Raw genomic sequence first — 23,022 nt, forward strand, 5'->3', positions numbered from 1 at the left:
ATATACGTGGTTACTGGTTACAGCTGAAATAAAGTCAGACATGACAGCGAGGGGAATACATGAGGCACTCAGCATTATTCAAAGGTGTAGTGAGAAGTCTTCATTTTTACATTAAGTACAAAGACTAACATCAATGATTGACTTTACTCTTCATTTTTTTTTTTTTTTTGGAGTGTAGGTCAAGAACAGGTGTGACATGAACACATCGGCTGTGTCTGCTCCACTGGGCAGATACAAATAGTGAGAAAACATTTCCAGTTCCAGAACATCTTTTCTAAATCAAACAACATCATTATCAGATTTTTTTTTTCGTGTCAAGAAATACTTTGCTGCCTCACGACAAACGAGGCAGATGTTCGGTTTACTGAGAACATACAAACCAGCGGGCCAATGTCTCTCCAAGGTGACTGCAGTGTCTTTTGGTGGGGGAGAAATTGAACGAGGTCAACACGATTTTCTTCAAAATGGGACATAATGTTATCAACACAGGATTACTGTTGTGAGCCACTCCTCCTGCATGGAGGCTGAACACAAGACATTGATTTGTCTTCCATTTATAAAAGATGCATTATGGTCAGCAAAACATTTTAAGACTCATCCAACATCAGCAAAAGTTGCTTGGGTAATGGAGTTCAAGCATGTAAGTATAACAATGCATCGCTTGGTTTCCCTCCAGTGAGTCGACCACGTGTCTAATGGCTTGCATTGGATCTGTATTGCTTTCCAGTTCACTTAAAATGGGAGTGTTAGATCCGAGAATGATTCTGTTAAGCCTGAGAAACAGAGATCTAGCCACTGTATATCCGTATTTCAAAAGTTAAATACATGACATATTGAATTTTTGGAGTGGCAGAGGGGGATGCTTAAAATTGGATTGTGCTGCAGAAACAGCATCCCCTTTGATGTTAGGACGTGAGCTGTAGTAGAGCAGAGCTCATCCAGTTTTAAAAAGACACAAAAGGAGGCTCTGTAGGTCCTTCATGATTCCCCTTTTGTTTAGATGATATCTCTTTGACATGACAGGCTCCAGTCCAGGTAAGCCGAGCCTCTTCCTTGGTTACGGCTGTTTAACACACACCTCTTGTGCGGATTGTCCTGATGCAAGTGAGTTAGGAGAGCTCAAAGCCTGTGTTCATACTGATAGCATAGCGCAGCTTGTCACGCAGGATGCTCTTCTTGCTGTAGTTGGGCAGCTTGAGCAGGTTGAAGCACGTTGATGAAGTGGGAAGTCGACCACCAGGTTCCTTCTTGCGGATAGTGAAAAAGCCCCTAAGAACACTGCCAAGGGTGTCTCCGGTGTCCTAAACACAGGAAATACTCTTTTAGTTCAAACGTGACACACGGATCCCAGCTACAACACAAACATATTAGCTTGTAAGCAGTATCAGTTTCCTCCGTTTTCATTCTCACCTGATCATCTGAAACTTCCACACAACGGATGGAGAAAGGTGGTTTGAGGTAGGCAAAACCTAGAAGAGGTGGCCTCGAACAGCTGGTGACAAACTGTAAAAATACATGAAAAAGAACAAAAGACAATGGTTAAAACCATCTTGTATGAGAAATTAAAAGCTTTTTGCTGTGACAAACAAAGGACAACATACTTTGAGAAACATAGCCCTCTCTTCAGCATTGAAGTCACTGGAAAGGATGTCCCACAGCCAGATGATGACACGATGGCTGCTGTGAAATCCTCCGTAGTAGACTGTGTGTTTCCTGAGAAATAGGGGAAAACAACAGTGATGAGCATTTTCAACTGCCTCTTTAAACAGAAAGCACAGATGAAGGAAATGTCCCAATTTGACTTGATAAACAATTCAAGTAATGGAAACATGTTGATGTACTTGAGGTACATTTACCAAAGAAACCTAAATTAGAATCAGTATAATTGTTGTGGTGATTAGGTACAGTATGGGACCATATCAATCAAATGACATCATCCAATTTAAAGACATGGTAAAAGAAGACAAATGTTACATACTTGAGATCATCTAGATCAATCTCAGCATTGTCTCCTGAGACAAGGCGCTGAACCTCAGGTGTGGAAAACATGTGCAGCCACTCTGGGTTAATTATGCTGCGGAAGCCTCGAATGAAAGCTGCAGTTTGCTCCTTAATCTGCGTGTGCATCCGGAAGTGAGCCATGAGGTGGATGTAGCTGATCCTGCAGGAGGTGGTAGAGTTCAGGTCAGAGATGTCAACAGTAAGCAAAAGGTCAACATTATAAACTTAAAATGGGTCAGTACCCAATTATTTTTTTCAACTGAATCTGTATTTACATACTTGTTTTCATTGGTGACTGGCATGGTTTTCCCCCCAGGTATCAGCTCATGACAGACAAGCTGTAGGGGAACACAAAAAGTAACTTCTAACTTGTGAATTTATGTATTCAACTACAGTGTATCTTATCTACCATGTTTTCCATCCTTACCTGCCCCATAACATCCTCATCATAGGATAACGTCAGTCCTAAATCCCCTACATCTCCATCATAGCGCTGAAAAATCGAAAAGGACCGCTTGATACTAGAAACCGAACTACAACAATGTGAGCTAGCGATTAAAATTTGGCAAATTGGAGTAAAAACAATAAGTAAGAGTCCAAATGTAATTTTTTTCGACCTTGATGGAAGTGAGGTTCTTGTAAAACTCAGAGTCCAGTGAAGGAAGCTCGTCGATAGAGCTATAGAAAGTGCTGTGGTGGTGACCCAAGACTTGACTGAGGAAGAATGAAGCAAATGGGACGTCCACAACAATGCCCTGAAAACACAGAAGTAATGAAGATTCACTAAAACACTGCGCTCAGAGTGAGAACAGGAAATGAGGCATTTCTTTAGAGATGAAATGTACCTCATAAACAGCTTTCCCAAGCATCTTGCCCACAAACTCGAACAGCTGCAAATGGTTCTCATGGATGTATGATGTGGGTGAAGGATACAACCTTTCATTTCCACTTGTAGTCTATGGAAAAAAAACATCATATCATACAAAACAGTATAATAAAAGTCAGCAGCAGAGGTGCAGTGGTTTAAAAATAGCATACTATTTGCCGTAATTACCTTGAACAGATTGAGAGCAGGATTGAACACTTTCTTAATGATCTCCTCTAGAAACTCTTTGAAGACACCATCTTGGTCGATACCAGCCTCATCCACTCCAAGGTCATTAACAAACTTCACACGAATGACGCCTTTTATAGAATTCACCGGTAACCGACGGAGCTGGTCATATCCATCCTAAGAAGAAGGAAGTAAACATTATTTTGGGGTGACGGATATAGTATAACACTTTGCTCTCAAAATCTATCTGATTTGTTTGTTACCTCCAACATCCTCGAGCGACGAATGGTAATATGGGTGACATGTGGTGAAGCAGAGCTTGTTTCTACCAATCCTAAATTTTCTTTTTCCTTTGTAACGATGTTCCTGAATAGAAGCACCCTCTAAAATGCAGAGGGAAAGCAATTATACAACTGCTAATGAAAATGACACTGCCCTAAATGGAAGGATCCTGTTTACTCACATTTTTATGAGGAATGACATGTGGGATGTACTGCAGTAAAAGTTGTGCTCTTTTCTTTCCTTTCTCTAGCTCTTGGAACAACAGGCTGGGCTTCAAGTCCCTGAATGCAACATCACAAAGATGTAAAGGTGGGCTTCAATCACAAAGCAATCTTTCCTAAAACAGAAGGCTGCTGCGTTAAGGATATCAACAGCTATTCAGTTTTGCAGTGTTTGTATTTACTTGCGTAGCCAGTGGTCATCAGGGGTGAACCTTCGCCTGCAGTCTCGCTCATAAAGCACCATCAGCCAGCCATGAACACTGTGGAACAACTCTAGTTTCTCTCCCTTAGCATTTTCTATAAAACACAAAACAGCTTTTCAGTAAAAATGTATATCTTTTAATTAGGTTGCATCATCATAACACTCAAGATTCAGGGAGGTCCCACACTCACCTAAGATGCCATCCCATATCATCTTGTACACAAATGTGTTCAGAAATGAGGAGATAGTGATGAGTTCCTCTATCTTGAAAGATGTTTGTTCTTCATAGACTTCAATGTCATCCAGAATCCTGTAACATGTTCACAGTATTTCACAAAATGTTGCCACTAAATTGGCCATCTTATGCACATCACAGTAAAAATCAGTGAAATTACGTGATGAGGTGCCGTGAGCAGTCACAGAAAAGCATGAGCATAGACAGGAGCTGCTTGGACTCTTCAGTGTCATTGTTCAGACACTCCATGAAGAGTTTGAGGCCTCCCTGAGGACCGAGCTCACAGATGAAGGCCCAAAGTTTGGGCAAAAGGTCATCAAGATGTGTCAGACCTGCAGAAAAACAGAGAATGTACAGTGACACATCCTATGATGAACTTTCCGTGGTTTTTTCAAAATACTGTAAAAAAAGTACGATTCTGGTACTGACCGGTGAGTATCTGGAGGCGTATCTGTGTCAGTGTAGACAGAGCAGTCTGGTAGAGCACACAGATGCTGCACACCTTCTGAACTTCAGCCGAGTCGACTCGCTTCCCCCCTACTGGTTTCAGGATGTTTCTCACAGAAGCTGACTTCTGAAATGCTCGCTTGAAGAGGTCTGTCAACACACAGCAACAACACACAAGGGATGCAAAAAACATTCAAGAAACTTCAAACCATTTTTTAAAACCCATAAGGTTGTACTTATTTTAAAATATAACAAAAGGTTTGGGTTTATAACTCACTTTTAACTGGTAGATTGTTTTGTGATGTGCTAGGGTGTGGAGGTGGAGGAGTGGGCTCCTGGCTCTCTAGCTTTTTAGAGAGGACGTCACTAAAGAGCGTTCGAATGACAGAAACACCCCACAGGTACTGAAGCTGTTTGTTGACCAGCGGCATTGACTCATTCAGCCTACAGAGAAAGGAAGAAAGAAGAGGCAGAGAGGAGACAAAGTCAGGTATACCCGGCATTAATCTTTTAACAAAGGAAAAGTGAGCTCTTCCTCAGTAACCATCAGGCAGCCAGATGAAGTCTATTAAGCCATCTTTGTGTTCTAGCGTTGTGTTTGTGCAATAGCTGAGAAGTTAAGAGGGACTCCAGCTTATTATTTTCTGGGAATTTTTTATTTTCTGAGCCCATTTAAGTAAACAGTATGTGTTTTACTGACCCGTAGTCTACGGTTTGTGAGAACCAGCCCAGGACAGGGTGCCAGTGGGTAAGGTTGGACTTCTTTTGGGATACATATCTCTGGCAGTAGGACAACATGTCAGTCAGGTCCTTCACAAAATGGCCGGCCTCCTCTTCAAGGACTTTCTCATTAAGGTAACCCAAGTGAATCAGGTTGCCTATCAAACATGAGAAAGATGTAGTCACAAGGGTAAAATAGGCAGCCCACAGGACACAAAATACACAACAAGATCAGATGGATGAAAGTGCATGCCCATATTTAACCCAAATACTTTACCAAGTAAGCAGAGTGTGTGGCTCCCCTCAAGACACACACAGATGTCCAAACACTGTTCTTCCCGGCTGAGAAACAAAACGAACTTCCGCAGGAGGTCATGCGTCTGGATGGACGCCATACACTGTTGAGACAGAGCAGATATTAAAACCTCCTCTCTAAGAGTTCAAATGATTATACACTTTATATATGACAGGGATTTTACCTCCGGAGTAAGCACATTCAGGTGGGATACGACAGCTGGAACTGACATGATGTGGATCAGGAATGATCTTAGCAGGTTATCGGAGAAGTGAGCAGCAATGACCGGCCTAAAAAATATTAGATGCCATTAAAAGGAAAGCCTGCAAATAAAACCTTGAAAACACAAAAGCAAATTGGATTAAACAGAATTAGATATAACATGTCTCCCGCACTTTAGGTATTAAAACTGGAATATGCAGGTTTTTTGTTTGTTTGTTTGTTTCTTTCTAATAGTAGTTACAAACGTGAAGTCAAGCTCCCAGCTCACCTTAATGACAAAGTGAAAATAGCTGTTAGAGTGCCTTTGGACAGAGACGGTTTAGAACGAGCCAAGCCATTGGTCAGCAAGATCTAAATAAGAAAAGTTAAAATGACATATAACATGCATTATTAATAAAATGACAGCTGGCACTGAAGGAGAAAATAGATAACACACTACTTCAGTGAATCACTTGATACAATTGAAAAATACTGAACCTGCAGTATTGAATAGAATCCCTTTTGATTGAGATGGCCCATGATATTTTCACAGATCCTCATCAAAGTAGGTCTGAGAGCTTCTCCTGAAATAAGGAGTGGAAATTATTATGTTTTTCTTTGCCGAAACCACGCCCCGCAATAACAAAAGCTATGTTTATAACAACAACCTCGGCTTGACTTCAGACATACCCTTCCCTCTGACTATCCGCCAGGTTGAAGTGTCTGTGAAGGTCACCAGCATGGTGAGGTACAGCGTTACCAATTTATTGTCCTGAAGTATGTCAGGCTGCAAATCAAAAAACACAGAGTGATACTATGTACTGTGTATATCGTGAGATGAATACCAAAACACATATCGAATACATCCTGTATCGAATCAAGACTAACCTTTAAATTTTTCAGCAGCTGACAGCAGGTCCAGAGCACATCTTTTATCTGCTTAAGCCAGGGAATGGTGAGGTCTTTGTAGAGAGCCAAGGACACATACCAGACCTGAGAGCCAAATGTGAAAATAGTCACTGAGACAAAAATTACATATAATAATGGTTAAACGTTGAGGGTACAAGCTGAGCACACTCACTTTATGTTCATTTTCAACCTCCATGCTGGCAAGAATAGCGCGACAAAGCTTCTCGAACCTCTGTGTGATGTACAAAATTAGAGTCATTCAAGTCAAACCGCCCAGGACCAGAATCTAAACTATGTGAGATACGTTTAAACACTCTCCACAAAAGATGAGGATTAACAGGTAATTTAAAATGCATTTTATAAAAAAGTGAACTTGCACTAGTTGTCTATTAATCACGGTTATTAATGTGTTAAAAAAACTACCATAGCTAGTAACTCACCATCTTATCCTCTTGGCGATATATGAACAGTAATTTCCGAGCAATTTTGAAAATTGAAAGTGCATTTCTTTTTGATGTCCCAGTTTCAGAGGCTTGAAAATAGTCATCAACCTCTTTCCTGGTGAGAGACAGAAACAAAATATATAGCCAAGGATCATGCAAATATGAAACTGGTCATTATAGTTCCATTTCAGCCTAATATTTATTTATTCACTCATGATGTTCACAACAAAGGTCTTCAAACCCCAGGTGACTGGTAAATCTGCAATAACAACATATTTGGACAGCACCTTATTTGCTTCTGGAGTCTGCAGCGACAGAGAAATCTCCTGACCAGAGCTTGGATGTGGATTGCTGCTCTCTCCTTCTCCTTCTGCCCCTTCCTCTCCTCCCTGGCCTGCCTTGCTTTGTCCAGGAACTCGGACTTGGAAATTTGAGGTACACTAAACATTGTGCACCCTAGAAAAGAATAATTTAAACCACTTGGCTGCTGTACAGGAAAACTATAAACTTATAATCTGCTTGCTTGTATTTTCACAGTGGCGCTTTGAGAAGACCGTGCCTATGATAAAACAGCATCCTGACAACTGCAGATCTTCACTTTGTTTTGAGTGAACATAATAATGAGCTTACCTGCGATATTCTGCAAATGAAGATTTTGTCTGGCCTTTGGGCTCACCCAGCGCTATACCTCCTCAGTCATTTGGTTGTCCTTGAGATCCGAGCAGGAGCAAAGCCAGCTGAACATGAAGACTAACTTGCCATCTCTGAAGAAAGGCGGCGATACAGTAAAGATGGAGCTGGGTTAGTTAGCACACAGTGCTAGTTCGCTGCTTGTCGGCTTGTTACTGCATCAGGAAGAATCTTTTCACGTTAATTTAGCGATATTTATCATCGTTGCGGGGTTAGGTTTGATTCTGTATCAATGACAGACTCAAAAACAGGGAGGACATACCGTTTCGAAATGTAAACAATGAGAGGAGATCCGCACATAGACTGCAGCCATTAATCCCATGTGTCGCATTAAATGATTCCGGGTAGTGTTTGTCTTCATGTGTAAGTCGTTAAATTAGACTAGTTATCGTTAAAAGGTATGACAAATGCCAAACTATCTTTATTCGTGTTGTAACAACAGTAACTTTGCATTTCTGGTGCTACATAGAGTTCTAAAGCTTCGTGTTTGGTAAAGGGGAATGTTATCACTGTTACTCCTCCAACAGCGGAAATGTGCAAGCTAAGGCTAAAATAATTAAAGCTGTTTTCTTTAACGAGTGAATTAAAAGTAGCAGGGCAGAGGGTGGAATGACATGAGGCGTTGCATTGTTGCTTATGTCTCATTTCACTTTATCTTGAACACGCTATAACTCTCTGTAACCTTTAACAAAATTATGTGAACTGTCCCTTTAAACCGAGCACAGGAAAGTTGATGTCACTTTTATAACTGCGTAGCGTTGGACCGGAAGGAAGTGGGTGTTAGCTGACTGACGTTAGCAAGCTACATTTACGAAGTCTGCTGTGGCTTCTATGGTAAGTATACTTGTGTTTTTTTTATCAAAAGCCATGTATAAACACGCTACTAACGTTATGTAGAGAACGCTGCTTTAATAATCAGTGGTATAATATGTGTTTCCTTTGCCAGATTTTTAATAATATAGGTAACTTAAGTTAATGCTAACTAGCTAACTCCCTCATTAGCCGTGCTATCTACAATCCAGTTACTACTTACTGGCTTCAGGGAGACGGTCGGCGTTTTAGTTTATACAGGGGGGAAAAAGCCATGAACAGTCGTACTAATGTAATAACGCTTAATATTAGCGCTTTGAAAAAGGATAGCAACCTCATAGCATAAGTGTGTAGTACTGTTGTCGAATTGTCTCTGCCCCGTTGAAGTCTTTTTACTGTCTATCATGACAATCTGAGCGGAAATACTAGCGAAAGGGGACATTTCTCCTGAAATTGTACTAATTGTATAAAATTTTAATTTCCACGAAGAAGAACATAATATTTATTATAGCTGTTTTATGCAGGTGTCTTAATTTTCGCCATAAGGACTATTATATCAATAGTTGTCTCTGCTTTTGTTGTCTCAGTCTTAGATTTGGAAAAGCGTCACAAAATCTGTGTTAATGTTGCAGATTGAATGATTAAAATGGTGATGTTTTACACTTATCTATTCATTACCAACCATGAATTGATCTTACTCACTGGAGCAACAGCCATAGACCTCCACTGTTGTACAAAAACACCATTAAAAACTTATAGATGAGACACACCCTGGCATGGGGAGACATTTTCCTTCATCATAATGAACATGTACACACTTATTTATTCTGAGTTGGTCTACAATAGGCTGCCCTTCTGCCTCAAATACTTGCACCTTCCTAAAAATGAAACTCCATATTTTTGGCCTTATTTTAAAAAGCTAGACGTTTAGTAACAACAAATCGGCTCTGGGCTGAGGGTCAAAGACTGGTCGGGGAAGTCAGAAAATACTGAGAGACTAGCTAACATTGTTGGATTTGGTCGGAAAAAAGCCTAATGTGTATCCAAATTAACCCTAAACAAAGCTAATCAAGTGAGACACCAGCCCTGATCCAGGTTTCATTTTATGCTTTATATCATCCTGTCCCAGGAAGAGATGTCAGGAGAGAGTGTGGTGAGCTCGGCAGTGCCGGCAGCTACAACCCGGACTACATCCTTCAAGGGCTCCAGCCCCAGCTCCAAATATGTGAAGTTAAATGTGGGTGGGGCACTGTACTACACTACAATGCAGACACTAACCAAACAGGACACGATGCTCAAAGCCATGTTCAGTGGCAGGATGGAGGTCCTCACAGACAGTGAAGGTGAACCTTTGGTGAAAATATTTTGCAGGGTTTATGTCATCCCTTCACTGGTTGTTATCTATTACTAAGTAAAGTTTCACCATTTCATATTTATAGGTTGGATCTTGATTGATCGCTGCGGTAAACATTTTGGAACAATCCTTAACTATCTGAGAGATGGAGCAGTGCCACTCCCAGACAGCCGACGGGAAACTGAGGAGCTGCTCGCTGAGGCCAAGTATTACCTTGTCCAAGGCCTAGCTGATGAATGTACAGCTGCCTTGCAGGTACTATTACCATAGAGGGCTGTCAGTTAGGCAGGGAAATACATTAAACTTCATCTATCATCACCACCATTAGAATTTTTGCTAAATTAACTCTTCAGAACCATTACTAAGTCTTATTTCTGTGGAGTAAGTTCTGAAATAATTAAGCATTACACCTAAAAATAAGAGTTTTTAGTGAAGTTTTAATTGAATTATTAATAAAGTTTTAATTTCAGCCAGACTGCTTTATATCAGACCAATTTTGCCTATTTTTTCTCCCATCCTACTGCCCATTATGGATAAGTGTCATTACTTTTGGTTTTTGTTTGTTTGTTTTCTTAAATTGAATATTTTTTTGAATTTAAAAAAAGTCTTTTTATTTTGAAAATTTTAAATTGTTTAATGGATAAGAAGATCAAATGTACAAATATACAGGTGAAAATATTGTTCTTTTTCATCTACCACCAGGGACATCAAATCTGTGCAAAAATCATTTTAAACAGATCTGCATAAAAAAAGTCTCAGCACTTCTTGATGACAGTATATGCAACCCCCATTGTTGGAATGGGGGTTGCATATCCTTCATCATCTTTGTTACTCTGTTCCACCAGGTGGCTTCCTTCCTCTTATTATATACTGTGTATTGCAGTTTTGCAGGTGGAATTTTTTTAATGGAAAAATTTTTTTTTCCACCAGAACAAAGAAACTTATGAACCCCTTTGTAAAGTGCCTCTGATGACATCATCTAAGGAAGAGCAGAAGCTTATTGCAACATCTAATAAGGTATGTTTTGATGTTTTTCTACATAATTTGCTGACTATCTTGTATTCAGTATCAAGAAAAATTTGTCATTTAAATTTCTCTTTAAAAATACAAACTTCTTTGTCCTCACAGCCTACTGTCAAACTGCTGTATAACAGAAGTAACAACAAATATTCATATACCAGGTGAGTCCTCTTCAACTGACATCAGGAGCTAGCATGTGTAATTTAAGAAGGAACATAATATGGTGAAATCCTGCAAGTTGTCTTAATAAATGACTGTCCTGTACCTACCCAACCCCACCCCATCCCCCAGCAATTCTGATGACAACATGCTGAAAAATATTGAGCTGTTTGACAAGTTATCATTGCGGTTCAATGGTCGGGTCCTCTTCATCAAAGATGTGATTGGGGATGAGATCTGTTGTTGGTCATTTTATGGCCAGGGGCGTAAGATTGCTGAAGTGTGCTGCACCTCCATTGTTTATGCCACAGAAAAGAAGCAGACAAAGGTAAATATAAATATTTTTAATATGCCTATGCCAAAGAAATGGTTGCTCTTTTGTAAGCAACATGTATGTTGTCTAAATATCCCCTAATCCCTCATGTAATACTCTACTTCTCTCCTAGGTTGAGTTCCCTGAGGCGCGAATCTATGAGGAGACCCTCAACATCCTGCTGTATGAGTCCCATGATGGGAGGGGTCCAGACAATGCCCTGCTGGAGGCCACAGGAGGCGCTGCAGGACGATCTAATCATCTGGATGAGGATGAGGAGCGAGAACGAATTGAGCGGGTTCGTAGGATTCACGTCAAACGACCGGATGATCGCACACACCACCACCAGTGACCTGCCTCCCACGACCTCTCAGCCTGTGTCTCTGACCCCGGACAGTCTTTGCACCATGCTTGTGCCTTACATCACCCAGCGCCTCTATGTCTCACTTCCACTCTTATTTTACCAGCTCTCTTTAGGTGACTACTATGAGATGAGTGTCATACTACAGTGTGTAGTGGTAAAGTGATTTTGTGCGTGATTGTGTGTCCACTTGTCATCTTTTGTTGTGTGGTCTTACAGGCTGTAATGTTTGTTAGTCATGATAACTCCTTTCACTGTTTTCTGCTAGAGTGCAAAAGCCCACAGACATGGATCTTTGCAGTCAGCAATGCAGGTGACCACAGTTTCACCTAAATGTGTGAAGAAAATGAAAATAATATTGTCAGTGAACATTTGTTAATTGAGGTCCTAACTAGATTAGATCCAGGAGAACAAGAATTATATCATGTAAGCAGCTAAAATTTAATGTACATACTTTGGCTTCTCCTTACCAAGGTCCTGACGGGTCCACTGTAAGGTCATCAGTGGATGATCCAGGTATTGTACACAATGGGGCCACATGGGGGCACTGTATTACTCTTAGATGATGTTAACCAGGCTATTTTGTAGCCTGCAGATAATACCAATTAAACCTTTTTAAAAAAAATTAATGATTTTTGATACAGTTAAGATATCACAGGCAGATGCAACATTTCACTGTAGAGCTTCTGCCATATTTAGTTTTACCATAATGCATTTTCCCTTCACCTCACTACATGATAATTATTTTCAGTGGAGGGAACTTGAGCCGTGACCTGAGGTGTTAAATGTACCAGGGTGATTGAATGATGGATGCTGAATTTGAAGTGAATGACCGTAACCAGAGATCTCCCCAGCAGGAAAGGAATCCTGTGTACAAGCTTTTAACAGGGAGAGAAATTAGACCTGTCTTTCATCGCTGCATTCATCAGAGAATGTACTGTTTGCACACAATAGGTTTAAGTTGAAATTTGTCTAACAATTGCAGTTCTTGTAGGTCTGATGTACAGATGTGAACATATATGTATGTTTTATATTTATACCTACTTTATCACAAATAAATTTCTACAAACGTTATTTTCTGTTTATAATTCTCATATTTCAATCATTAATGAACATAAAATTATGATACATATGGCTTCATTGTTCGGAAATCAGAATTACACATTCTTTGAAGCAGTTTATGAGTAATGTTGAGTGTTAAGTTCATTAAAACAGAGTTTGTAGATTTAAATGTTTGCTTTAAAGCCCAGTGTCAGCTTTTGCTTAGAACTATAGTGCTCTAAACAACAGAGACCAACCCTTGTTTCAACACAGAATGATGCTACAACTGTAACCTTTAGTTGCAGATTAATATTCTTTGGTGGAAAAGTACTTCTGATTGTTGACTGCTATGTATAGATGTGATGCTGTCCAACAAACAAGCTCATCCAGGGTTTCTAAAGTGCAGATGTTTCTGCTCAGGGGAAGACATGTTGATCTCCTTTTTAAGGGGTCTACTGTTGAAATATGCAGGGGCTTCTTGTGTGTCTCCTAAGCCCCACACGTTACCGTATCCGAGCCCGTGTGGCAACCTGCGGGGACAAATGGTTTGATTCAAAGCAGCATCTCTTCATCTATAGATTAATTTTAGATCAGAGCCTCAAATAGTACATCAGTACATAAATTCTTAATCAAAACAGGACTCAACTCACCACCATGAGGTGTCCGCTCTTGGCCTTGTATACCATGGGCTCCTGCCCGGTGCTGAAGTCCACTGCACTCTCCTTCCCTGCCTGGATTTCAATCTTGATACTAAGAAACAATACAAACACGTACAAATGTTTTAGATTAATGTAAATATAAAATTTAACCTCAACATTTCTCTCTTAGATTTTTGTCCTAGACACACACTCACCTGCCCTGAACCACTTTGATTACATTTTGTTTGTTAGCGATGACACTGAGTTTAGTCAAAAACTCAAACAAGTGGTCACACCGCATTATTAGATCCCCCTGAAAAAACCCACAGAGTGAAATACAATCAGACAAAAGGACCTTAAATTAAAAATGCCATATTGTGTTAACTTTTAAGAAACTTCCAATTAAAAATCTCTGAAGACTTCTCTATGTAAATGAGCTGTGTGATTCAAGTAGTTTCTTTATATCTGTTAATTTGTAGTAACAGAACATCAGAAACTTATATATATAAGTTTATATATATATATATATATATATATATATATATATATATATATATATATACACACACATACACACACATACATATACATATACACATACACACATACATATATATATATATATATATATATATCCACATACCTTCTGTTTAGGGTCCTCACAGGTTATGTGGAATACAACCATGCCATCAGTCAAATTACTGACCGAAATACCTGCAGTGAGTCAACCGAATATTTAACCAACTATGAAAACATCCCTGATGGCAAGTAAAGTGTATATTATCATATTGATCTGACTTTTGAGAGAGGTGTACAGCACTCTCTGTTTGATCTTGGCTTCCTCTATCACATAGGCAGCTGTCTGCGTGAGGATGAGCTGTCTTGGCCTTGGTTTGAAACCGTTCCTGTTATATTTGATTACCGGGACGCTGTACTACAGAGACAGAAAAAAACATAGTTAGTTCTGTTTGATGCAATGCTGTATTTCCTCTGGGTGTGTAATGACATTTTATTACCTTGATGTGCTCATTGCGAATCATCTGGAGAACCCTCATGTTTACATCTTGCTCACCTACACATATTAAACTATGTAAAAGTGATTGTTCAAAATAAAATGGCATTGTGGGAATGTATCTGATACTTACTGATTCTGGTGTCTACAAAAGGTTGAGCAACACTCTGTGGATAACTTTCCTTTTGGCCCTTGAAGATGGAGCTGGTAACAAGCTTCAGTTGCAGCTGTGGGGATGAAAAATATAAAGTTGATCACTACAAAAAGAACATATGAAGATATGGTCTTATACAACGTGTTTGACATGTGAGTTACCTGTGCTTTTTTCTGGGGTGTGATTCCTCTCACATACTTCCGCACCATAAGACGGCACTGAAGCTTACGTAGGATCTCTGATGTCTGACAAGGGCAAAAACACGCACCAGTCAAAATAAAACGTCAGTCGGTTCATATTCTGTTTTACAATGAAATTGATTGATCATTTTACTTCTATGAGCACAGCTGGTGGAGGTAGCCAGGTGGTTTTATCCAAAACGGTCTTTGGCAGATTGTCTTTCAGCCGGTTCAGGTAATTTTGTCTCACAAAGGCCAGGTACTCCGAGTTATCTGTGGTTTTTGCTTGCCCTCTGGTCATGTACCCTTTGATAAATCTGAAACAGGTTGTTAAATATTGAATTAGTGAAAATGTGACACTAACGTTGAGAGGAGCTCTGTAATGATATTGTACAACTTTCATCTTCTATCTTACTTCTTGATGACTTTTACAGCCCAGGCTCTCCTCTCTCTCTCCTTCCTAGCCTGCACTCCTCTCCAACAAGTTTCAATCTTAGTGGCTGAGGAGGTAAAAATAGCAGAGGGTGTGTAATTTTCTTTTACATATATAACAAAGCAGCAAAGTACATCCTAGTCTAGATCATGTGTTGTGACACTTACCTGCTTCTTTTTGTTTTCTGAATTCTCCTTTTGCCTTGTATCCTTTGTATTTGGCCTGGAGTCTAGTTGCTGCAAATTCAGTGCATTAAATTGAATCATTTCACAGGCAGTGATGCTGAAAGATTTTCATGGCTGATTTGCACTCACCCAGTTCATGTTTACATTTCTCATAAGCATCCTCTGTGGCATAAAGTGTCCTCGGATGACGGATGAATATTTTAGTACTATTACAACGGTAAAAAAAAAAAAAAAGAAAAAGAAAAAAAGGGTTTTGGGTTACTCCTGGCTTAAAGTGCATTCACTCTGTTGTATTTAGGAAGTGCTGTCCTCACCGCCCCATTTTGTATTCATTTGGCAGGTAGCCCAGATGTTGAACCAGCACTTCCACTCCGTCAGCAGGCACTCCTCTCCAGTGAGGCCAGGTGGCCGGGCACAGCGGTTTATATCTGCAAGATGCAGCAAACAACCCACTCTTCATGTTTCAAATGTAGCAGGAAGGAAACACTCAGTTCAACAAGATTTTTAATTAACCCCCATACCTCTTTAAGAAGACATCATATTTGCGTCTGTAAGCAAAACCAGCTCGTCTGACTCTGAGGTGCTCCATCAGGCCCAGGTACTTCACCTGGTGCCTTATCAGTGCCTCGTCAAATTGACCTGTGATTAGGCAAGTGAGACCAGGATCAAATTCAAATATCTCCATCCTGTTGACAAAAGAGCTACATGAGCCATCTATTCATTAAATTACCTGGCTGCTTGGACTCATTAGATTTAAGACAACGTATGTACCAGGCCTCTTTAGCCATGAGGATCTCTGTCAGCTTCAGCAGGCTGCTCTTAAACTGGGTCGCCACCTACAGACACAACATGAGGGTCTTAATCCCCAACAGGTCCTCTGTCAGATCCATATGGCTTAATGATGACACAGTCAGACTGCCACTGACTTGATAAAAATCACTTGTCTTTGTCTCTGTGGTCGCTCTAGATAATATAGACCACTTACTGATTTGTTTCTTCTCATTTATAATCTCTACATTGTACACAATTTTTCTCTTTAAATGCATTGCAAAAAAATGTAAAAATGGGTGTCACACACATCAAAAACTATTTAGGACCCTTGCAAATTTCGGTGTGCAAAAAAACCCTCTGCCTTTCCACTCTGGATGATGCTTAAGAAAAAACATTTCAGGCTTTTATATGGCATGAAACTCTGAGCTATAGCATAGTACTGCTGGTGATATAGTATATTGATGCAGTTGAGGGATATGAAGAGCCAAACATGATGAGCACTCACAGTTTCTGGTCTTCGCCTGCTGTCTGGGTCAATGGTGGAGAAGCACTCTCTGACTATGGCATTTTTAGACTGACACATCAGCTATGAGAGGGAGGGATAACACACACACACACACACACACACACACACACACACACACACACACACACACACACACACACACACACACTCATCAACACACAAATTTACTGTAATTTTGATGCGAAATATCATCCATTACCCTCTTGTTTCATTTGCAGTAAGTCTACATTATGGTTAATATTTAAGGAACTAAGTCTCCTCTCTGATTCCCCTCTCTAGCACATATTCTCTGTCTCACTTACTATAAAGTACAAAATTGTAGACTTACATCTTTTATGTTTCTGTATAACAGGTCATTATTTTTGTCCAGGAAACCTAGAATGTCACAAGAAAAAAAACAATAGGGGTCATAGGGCTGTTTGTCAGGTGAAAATAAAAAGATTTACATATTTGATGGCCTGCGACTGTGGTTCCCTTTACCTACAACACAGTAGGTGACCTCCCCAGCATAATGCAAGAGACGGAAATCTCCCCTCTCCAGAGTCTTACGTGTCATTTTGTCAGCCAGTTTGTGCCTGCAGGCAAAGAGGTGGAGAAAGACAGAGGGATGAAAAGTGAGAGGCTTTATAATCGAATCCTAATTCTCTGTCTCTATTGGCTCACTGCTGGCTCAGTCACAAGACACCAGTCAGCACAACGTTGATACGCACACAGTGTCATTTAGATGGAGTTTATACTTAATTAAAACAGCTGGTAAATTACCAAATGTGAATGTGAATTGATAAAAAGTATTCCAAATTCTTTTAGTTTTTTTTATCTCTAAAAATGCAATGAAAATGTCAGTGTGCTCACCTCGGAATTTCGTTTAGATTGTTTGGTAGGTTAAGTCAACTCACGTTACAAAGTGAGGGTGATTCCCCATCTTTTCTTCCAGTCTCTCCAGGAAGGTGAGATCTGTGGCATCTCCTGGCCTCAGGCACTCCTCATCCTGAAGGATATTTATTAACACTGACCATGGTTACACATGGCAATATTTTACAGTAACAGTGTGTTTTATAAGCTGCTGGACAGGCTGTAAGGTCTATTTCAGCAAGTACACACCAGTATTGATATGATTCCTCTGTGTTTCTCCTCAACCAGGTCACAGATGATCTTGTTATTGAAGAATTGTACTGGCTCCCACTGGGGAAAAGTTATAAGACAGATAGTGAATGAAACTCTATTTAATGCAAATGAATGTAAACACACTATTATTCCTCCTACCTTTTTTGTTTAAGGTTAACAGGATTACCTCGATATCCTCTGCTTCATATTCTTCCTGCTCAGCCTTGAGTGTCAGCTGGATAAAAAGCTGCTGCAGCTTCTCATTGCAATAGTTTATACAGAACTGCTCAAAACTGAGGAAAAATGTGAACACAAGTATTCAGAGAGTACTCAGAGCTGGAAACATTTTATCCAAAGAAAAAAAATCCTTTATAGTTGGTTGAGATTGTACAAAACAGCCTTCATCACAATATCGAGCTGTATTAAAATGTAGGAAAATGGCAAAAAACTAACTGCCTACCTGTTTACATAGAACACCTCAAACCCATATATGTCCAGCAACCCTATTACAGTCTTTCTTGAAGAGTCCTGGCAGGGCATAAAGCAGATGAGAATTAAGTCAGTACCAAATATCTTCACTGCCTTCAGTTTGTCACTTGTCACATACTCTTCTTCTCACCCTGTTCTCCATGGACTCATTGATCCTGTTGACCAGCCAGGTGAAGGTCTGTCCATAGATGGCTTTAGCCAGGGCATCTCTGGCATAGATGGCATGATCGATTGTGAACGGGCTGAGGACCTTTACAGAGAGACAAAATCATAGCTGTTTTTCAAACACAACAGGGAAAGTTTAAATAGTAACAGCCATATCATAAATAAAACTAAAGAACATTCTGACATGCTTGCACCTGATCTCTTTTCGCTTCAATCTTCCTGTATGTCAATCCCTCTTGGAGACTCTGAGCATCGACCCCTAGTAGCTGCAAGGAAAACATGAATTGAGTTTCTTCAATGACTTTTTTTAACAGTATGACGTATCTGGTGGATAACTAGGGCTATTTTCTTACATTTGAGACCCAGCGCAGCTCTGCATTGTTGTTCAGGAGGGCATGGCCTTTACTGTCAAAGTCAAACTGAACGTTCCCCAAATGGAGGACGCTTGCAACAATCCCAAATAAGTGCTGCACAGAATAAATATTTATAAGGCGAGGCAAAACTACAAGGGAAGAGTGAGTGGTTTAAAATCAGAGCATCAGTAACAGCATCCAACTTACATTAGTGTTAATCTCATTAATGTTGATGACTTGCAGAGCATTTTTAACTGTTTTCCAGTCATTTTTGTCATTAATTGAAGACACAATGGCACACTCTCCCTGTCAGAGAGAATAAACACAGTAACATAAAGTCAAAGTGTACTATTGTCTCATAAATCTAATCTATTGAAACATGGTCGTGAGTTATACATACTTGGGTTAGATAGCTGTAATGCTGGCAGTCACTCTCCAGGCCCAACTGGTACAGCAGGTCATCCTCTCCTCCCTCCACTAGCTGGTAGAAGATGTGGAAGTTTCTCTCCCCATGATTCTGATGCACAACCCTCGACTTCTCCAGCAGGTAGTTCAGGACATGGCCTCCAACAGCATCCCCCTATGGGCATCATGATCCTAAAGACAGCAGCTCTACAACTTGCAGAAAAAACATAGCCTATAGTCTAAATATTTTAAAATATTTTTCTAGGATAATGTATTTTTTTTTCTTGATAGCTAGTTTTTCAGTCTCGTGAAAAGAAAGTTAAAAATATTTATTCAATATTTTTGCTGAACTTTCTCCTGTAATGTTTTATTTTCTTGGATTAAAAAATTGATCCTTGAGCAAAGTTCTAAAATTTGCTCCATAATGCTTCCAATTTATTGCCTCCGCCAAGGAGGTTGTTTTCGCCTGTGTCTGTTTGTTTGTCAGCAGGATTTCACAAAAAATACTGAACCGATTTGCACAGAACTTGGTAGAGCGATGGGGCTTGGGCCAGGGAAAAACCCATTAAATTTTGGGGCAAATCCAGATCATTTACTATGAAATAGAATTTTTTCCTCTGAAGTCTGGTGTATGTTGTTTGACATTGGCCTTGGCCGAGGTATGTGCTCTTCTGAGTCCCCTTCTAGTTTTTACGCTTATTTTTTTTTTTACAATTAAACTAAGCATTTCAACTCAACATTTTATTGTTAAACTTAGATTGTCATTTTTATTTCACATATTTCAACCATCCACCAGTTATCAATACACAGTGAGTATTTTTTTCTACTAATCTTTGGATGATAGTGCAGTGTGTTACAACTGAGGAGGTTAGATTATGGTCTCTAGGCACATTTTTAAGAATCTCAGACCAGTTTGGATGCTAAGGTTTTAAAACAGGAGAACTATACTTAAAGGGCCTCTCATAAACTTCCTGAGGTTTTCTTTCTTATTTATGATTATTGATTTATTTCTTGGAAGCACTTCTATGAATCTGCAACCTGATTCTTACCTGGCTGTCAAACTGAATGTCCATATACTTCCCAAACCGACTTGAGTTGTCATTTTTCAGTGTTTTGGCATTCCCGAAAGCCTGCGGGAAAACATAACCATATCATATAGAATATTTAATGTTAGCATTAACTACTTTTTGGTATGTCATTACAATGGTATAACATCTAGTAATGATCAGACCTCAAGGACAGGGTTGGACATGAGCATTTTGTCCCTGACGGTGTTCAGCAGAGTGGTGCTCGGACAGCTGACAGCATAATACTGCAGAATCTTCTTGGAGGCCTCAGTCTTCCCCGCTCCACTCTCACCAGAGATGAGGATGAAGTGATTGTTGAACTCTGTCAGCATGGTGTGGTAGGCGTTGTCTGCTAAGGCGTAGCTGCAGACATGAAGAGCAATCATAATATTTCACAAATTAACCTTGATGAATTGGGCTACTTCAAAGAGTTAGTTCAATGTTTAGGACAGGTATATACTGTTTATGTGTTCACAGACACTTACTGTACATCCACCCTCATATTCACATTACAGATGCAGATTATAGACTCACATGTGTGGTGGAAGCTCATAAAAGTTGACACCCATGTAGAGATCCATGTGTTTCTTATTGTAGATGTCCAGCTCTTTATAGGGATTGACAGACACTAACAAAGTGCCAATGTAGGTCTAAAAGAACGAGTTAAAAGTTGTCATATTTATTGGGAAAACACACACACATTTGTTGACAGCAGGTTTAAATAGTCCTTTCCCAAACTCACATAAATGAGATCCTTGCCATAGCGTTTCTTGAGGTTGCTGATGAAGGCCGCCTCTGTGGTTTCATCCAGAAGGACAAAATCCTGGATTCCCACTCGGTCCCTGGCAGTCAAGGCACCCTCCATGTCCAGCTGAACCTGTGCAACCAGTTGTATCAGCCATAAGGGAGTTAATGCAGAGAATCAGAGCATCGAGAATAACTTTTAAAAAGTCCAAATTTGTGGTGTTTAACACCATAATCTGCAGATCCCTATATTTCTAAAGCACAAGTTACAACACCATTACACAATCAATGCTTCACCATCAAAAATTTGAATTTGTCATAACTTTATAAATGTAATTATTAATCAGTTAGATTATTCCTGAACTTTAGAGGAAGCAAACGCTGCCAAACTAGCAATAACGTAACACATTTTTGCATGCAAAACAATGACATCCAAATTCTCAGACGTGTATTTCAACAAATGCGGCTTGATGAATGAATGTTTGAATAAATGGCTCCATGGGGGAGGACGGTGCTTAAAAAAGCACCAAAAAAAGCACAAACATGGTCCCTGTTAGTTCAATTGAAATAAGAGGTCTAGAGGTCCAATGTGCCTTTGAAGCAAAGCTCTGTGATTGTGCAGACGAACAGACAGAAGCTAATGATCACTACACAGCACACAGGGACCTTGGCTGGCAGCCCATAGTTCACTAGAGCTGACGCACCAAGCAAACATAACACACTGTGCAAATGAACTCGGGGAGCCCAAAACAGCGGCACATTTAAGAAGCATAGTGGGAAAAATTCCACCAATCTGTTTTGCATTCTCAGCACCAACACTTAGACCAAAGGTTTTCACAGCTTTTGTTGGTTTTGTATTTTTTTTTCTCTCTCTCTCTCCTTTGGAAGCAGAAGTCCTTTGATTCTCAACTCTCTCTGTAAAAACATTAAAAAAGATAATCCATTGGATCTAATTGACACAAAGCCCTCCGTTCCCCCTCCTCCCCCGCTTCTATCCTCCGCCTATGGCCCTCATTTCTTCTGAGAAAGGCCAAGTGTTTTTGTCCTGTAAATACCACGGAGCAGAGACAAAAAAGACGTCTTTAAAATGCAGTCTACAATCCATTACACATATTCCCCCTGCATATCCATTCAATAATTATTCATTAGAAAACATTTAACGTCACAGTCAATTTCACACTAGGCAGTCGAAACACAATAGAGGAGATTTGGCCTATTTTGGGGTGAGGAGTTGGGGAGGGGTTGGCTGTACAGAGGAAGGGTGAAGGCGAAGGAGGGGGGAGGAGGGGAGCAGTATTTGTCTGATCTGAGAACCTCTGAAACGGGGCCATCTTGAGACAACGGGACAGACTAAATAGTGCAGTAACGGTCTATGCCCCGCTGCTTGCTGTGACACTCATTTAGTGTGCCCCGAGGGCGAACAATAGAGTCTTGTTCTTAGCAATCCTGTGCTGTAATTTGGACTTCATTACTCTGCTCGAACGGGGCCCCATGGAAGGATGGAGGAGGCTAGTCAGATGAGAGTGTTTTTTTCCACCTGTCAGCCCCACACCCCCAATGCTCTCACCCCTCTCCCCAACAATACCCCTCACCCCGTGTCCCCACCAATAACCCTCACCCGACCCCCTTCCCATAGCCCCCCCTCCCTCCCAACCACCCACTTTAAGCCAATGAGACAGGTGAACAATATCATTGAAGGAACCCTTTTTTGGACGTCAGAATCAATCTGGCAATGTAATGGTAGTGGTGCTGGTGTGGGGTATCTGTGACACCCCCTTTCTTCATGGGAACAAACTTCTCTCAGGGCAGCAAAAGCAGACAATATGCAGGGACAGCGTGACTTAAGGATCTGCCATACAGTATTACAAGTAATAACATAAACAGATAAGCCCCTGTCAAGGGGAGGATTAATGAATTCAGTGATAATAATGCCAATGTTTTAGGTTTTCATTCAGTGCACTGACAAAATCTAAAGGTTTGTTGGTTTCCATTCAGCTTTCCTCTGTTGTCCTGTAGGTATTTCTTTTCAAGAAATCTGT

General features: G+C 40.2%; 3 protein-coding genes across 3 annotated transcripts; 1 reads left to right on the forward strand and 2 right to left on the reverse strand.

Annotated features, from left to right (window-relative positions):
• Positions 1–153: 153 nt before the first annotated feature.
• ube3b (ubiquitin protein ligase E3B) lies at positions 154–7,757 on the reverse strand. The gene is made up of 27 exons (XM_040154504.1): positions 7,641–7,757; positions 7,298–7,466; positions 7,008–7,125; positions 6,740–6,799; positions 6,547–6,651; positions 6,349–6,445; positions 6,157–6,242; positions 5,948–6,030; positions 5,642–5,747; positions 5,440–5,560; positions 5,143–5,320; positions 4,720–4,886; positions 4,425–4,592; positions 4,156–4,327; positions 3,952–4,070; positions 3,741–3,855; positions 3,519–3,618; positions 3,319–3,438; positions 3,056–3,232; positions 2,847–2,957; positions 2,619–2,756; positions 2,429–2,494; positions 2,281–2,339; positions 1,979–2,161; positions 1,602–1,713; positions 1,411–1,503; positions 154–1,301 (listed from the first exon to the last, which is right to left on the reverse strand). Exons 2-27 carry the CDS (start codon positions 7,456–7,458, stop codon positions 1,110–1,112), a joined length of 3,207 nt encoding a protein of 1,068 aa, XP_040010438.1. The 5' UTR covers positions 7,459–7,466; positions 7,641–7,757; the 3' UTR covers positions 154–1,109.
• On the forward strand, positions 7,702–12,791 carry kctd10 (potassium channel tetramerization domain containing 10). Its single transcript, XM_040154506.1, has 8 exons — positions 7,702–7,811; positions 8,426–8,534; positions 9,640–9,853; positions 9,950–10,119; positions 10,795–10,881; positions 10,993–11,045; positions 11,176–11,371; positions 11,490–12,791. Exons 2-8 carry the CDS (start codon positions 8,532–8,534, stop codon positions 11,706–11,708), a joined length of 942 nt encoding a protein of 313 aa, XP_040010440.1. The 5' UTR covers positions 7,702–7,811; positions 8,426–8,531; the 3' UTR covers positions 11,709–12,791.
• Positions 12,792–12,868: 77 nt separating this feature from the next.
• On the reverse strand, positions 12,869–21,110 carry myo1ha (myosin IHa). The gene is made up of 31 exons (XM_040154505.1): positions 20,982–21,110; positions 20,774–20,889; positions 20,404–20,602; positions 20,222–20,302; positions 19,168–19,347; positions 18,975–19,073; positions 18,768–18,881; positions 18,609–18,680; positions 18,380–18,499; positions 18,221–18,288; positions 17,948–18,053; positions 17,758–17,838; positions 17,553–17,644; positions 17,137–17,231; positions 16,985–17,031; positions 16,636–16,716; positions 16,090–16,195; positions 15,881–15,998; positions 15,674–15,787; positions 15,489–15,565; positions 15,342–15,410; positions 15,157–15,241; positions 14,896–15,058; positions 14,724–14,807; positions 14,542–14,635; positions 14,413–14,468; positions 14,195–14,330; positions 14,040–14,110; positions 13,612–13,709; positions 13,409–13,508; positions 12,869–13,288 (listed from the first exon to the last, which is right to left on the reverse strand). Exons 1-31 carry the CDS (start codon positions 21,102–21,104, stop codon positions 13,262–13,264), a joined length of 3,072 nt encoding a protein of 1,023 aa, XP_040010439.1. The 5' UTR covers positions 21,105–21,110; the 3' UTR covers positions 12,869–13,261.
• Between the last annotated feature and the right edge of the window lie 1,912 nt (positions 21,111–23,022).

The sequence above is a fragment of the Xiphias gladius genome, chromosome 19, assembly GCF_016859285.1.
Source record: "Xiphias gladius isolate SHS-SW01 ecotype Sanya breed wild chromosome 19, ASM1685928v1, whole genome shotgun sequence".
NCBI lineage: Eukaryota > Metazoa > Chordata > Actinopteri > Istiophoriformes > Xiphiidae > Xiphias > Xiphias gladius.

What these genes read in the sequence shown, in the direction of transcription:
- ube3b (XM_040154504.1), bottom strand. Translation starts at nt 7,458, where the DNA reads ATGTTTAGTGTACCTCAAATTTCCAAGTCCGAGTTCCTGGACAAAGCA. An exon ending in TCACAAACCGTAGACTACGG is followed by an intron (nt 4,887 to 5,142) that starts GTCAGTAAAACA and finishes CTTTCTCTGTAG; the next exon opens with GCTGAATGAGTCAATGCCGC. An exon ending in ATGAGGATGTTATGGGGCAG is followed by an intron (nt 2,340 to 2,428) that starts GTAAGGATGGAA and finishes GTTCCCCTACAG; the next exon opens with CTTGTCTGTCATGAGCTGAT.
- kctd10 (XM_040154506.1), top strand. An exon ending in TTATTGCAACATCTAATAAG is followed by an intron (nt 10,882 to 10,992) that starts GTATGTTTTGAT and finishes TTGTCCTCACAG; the next exon opens with CCTACTGTCAAACTGCTGTA. An exon ending in CAGAAAAGAAGCAGACAAAG is followed by an intron (nt 11,372 to 11,489) that starts GTAAATATAAAT and finishes CTTCTCTCCTAG; the next exon opens with GTTGAGTTCCCTGAGGCGCG.
- myo1ha (XM_040154505.1), bottom strand. Translation starts at nt 21,104, where the DNA reads ATGGAGGGTGCCTTGACTGCCAGGGACCGAGTGGGAATCCAGGATTTT. An exon ending in ATTACAGCTATCTAACCCAA is followed by an intron (nt 19,074 to 19,167) that starts GTATGTATAACT and finishes TCTCTCTGACAG; the next exon opens with GGAGAGTGTGCCATTGTGTC. An exon ending in GAAATGTAAACATGAACTGG is followed by an intron (nt 15,411 to 15,488) that starts GTGAGTGCAAAT and finishes CTGAATTTGCAG; the next exon opens with CAACTAGACTCCAGGCCAAA.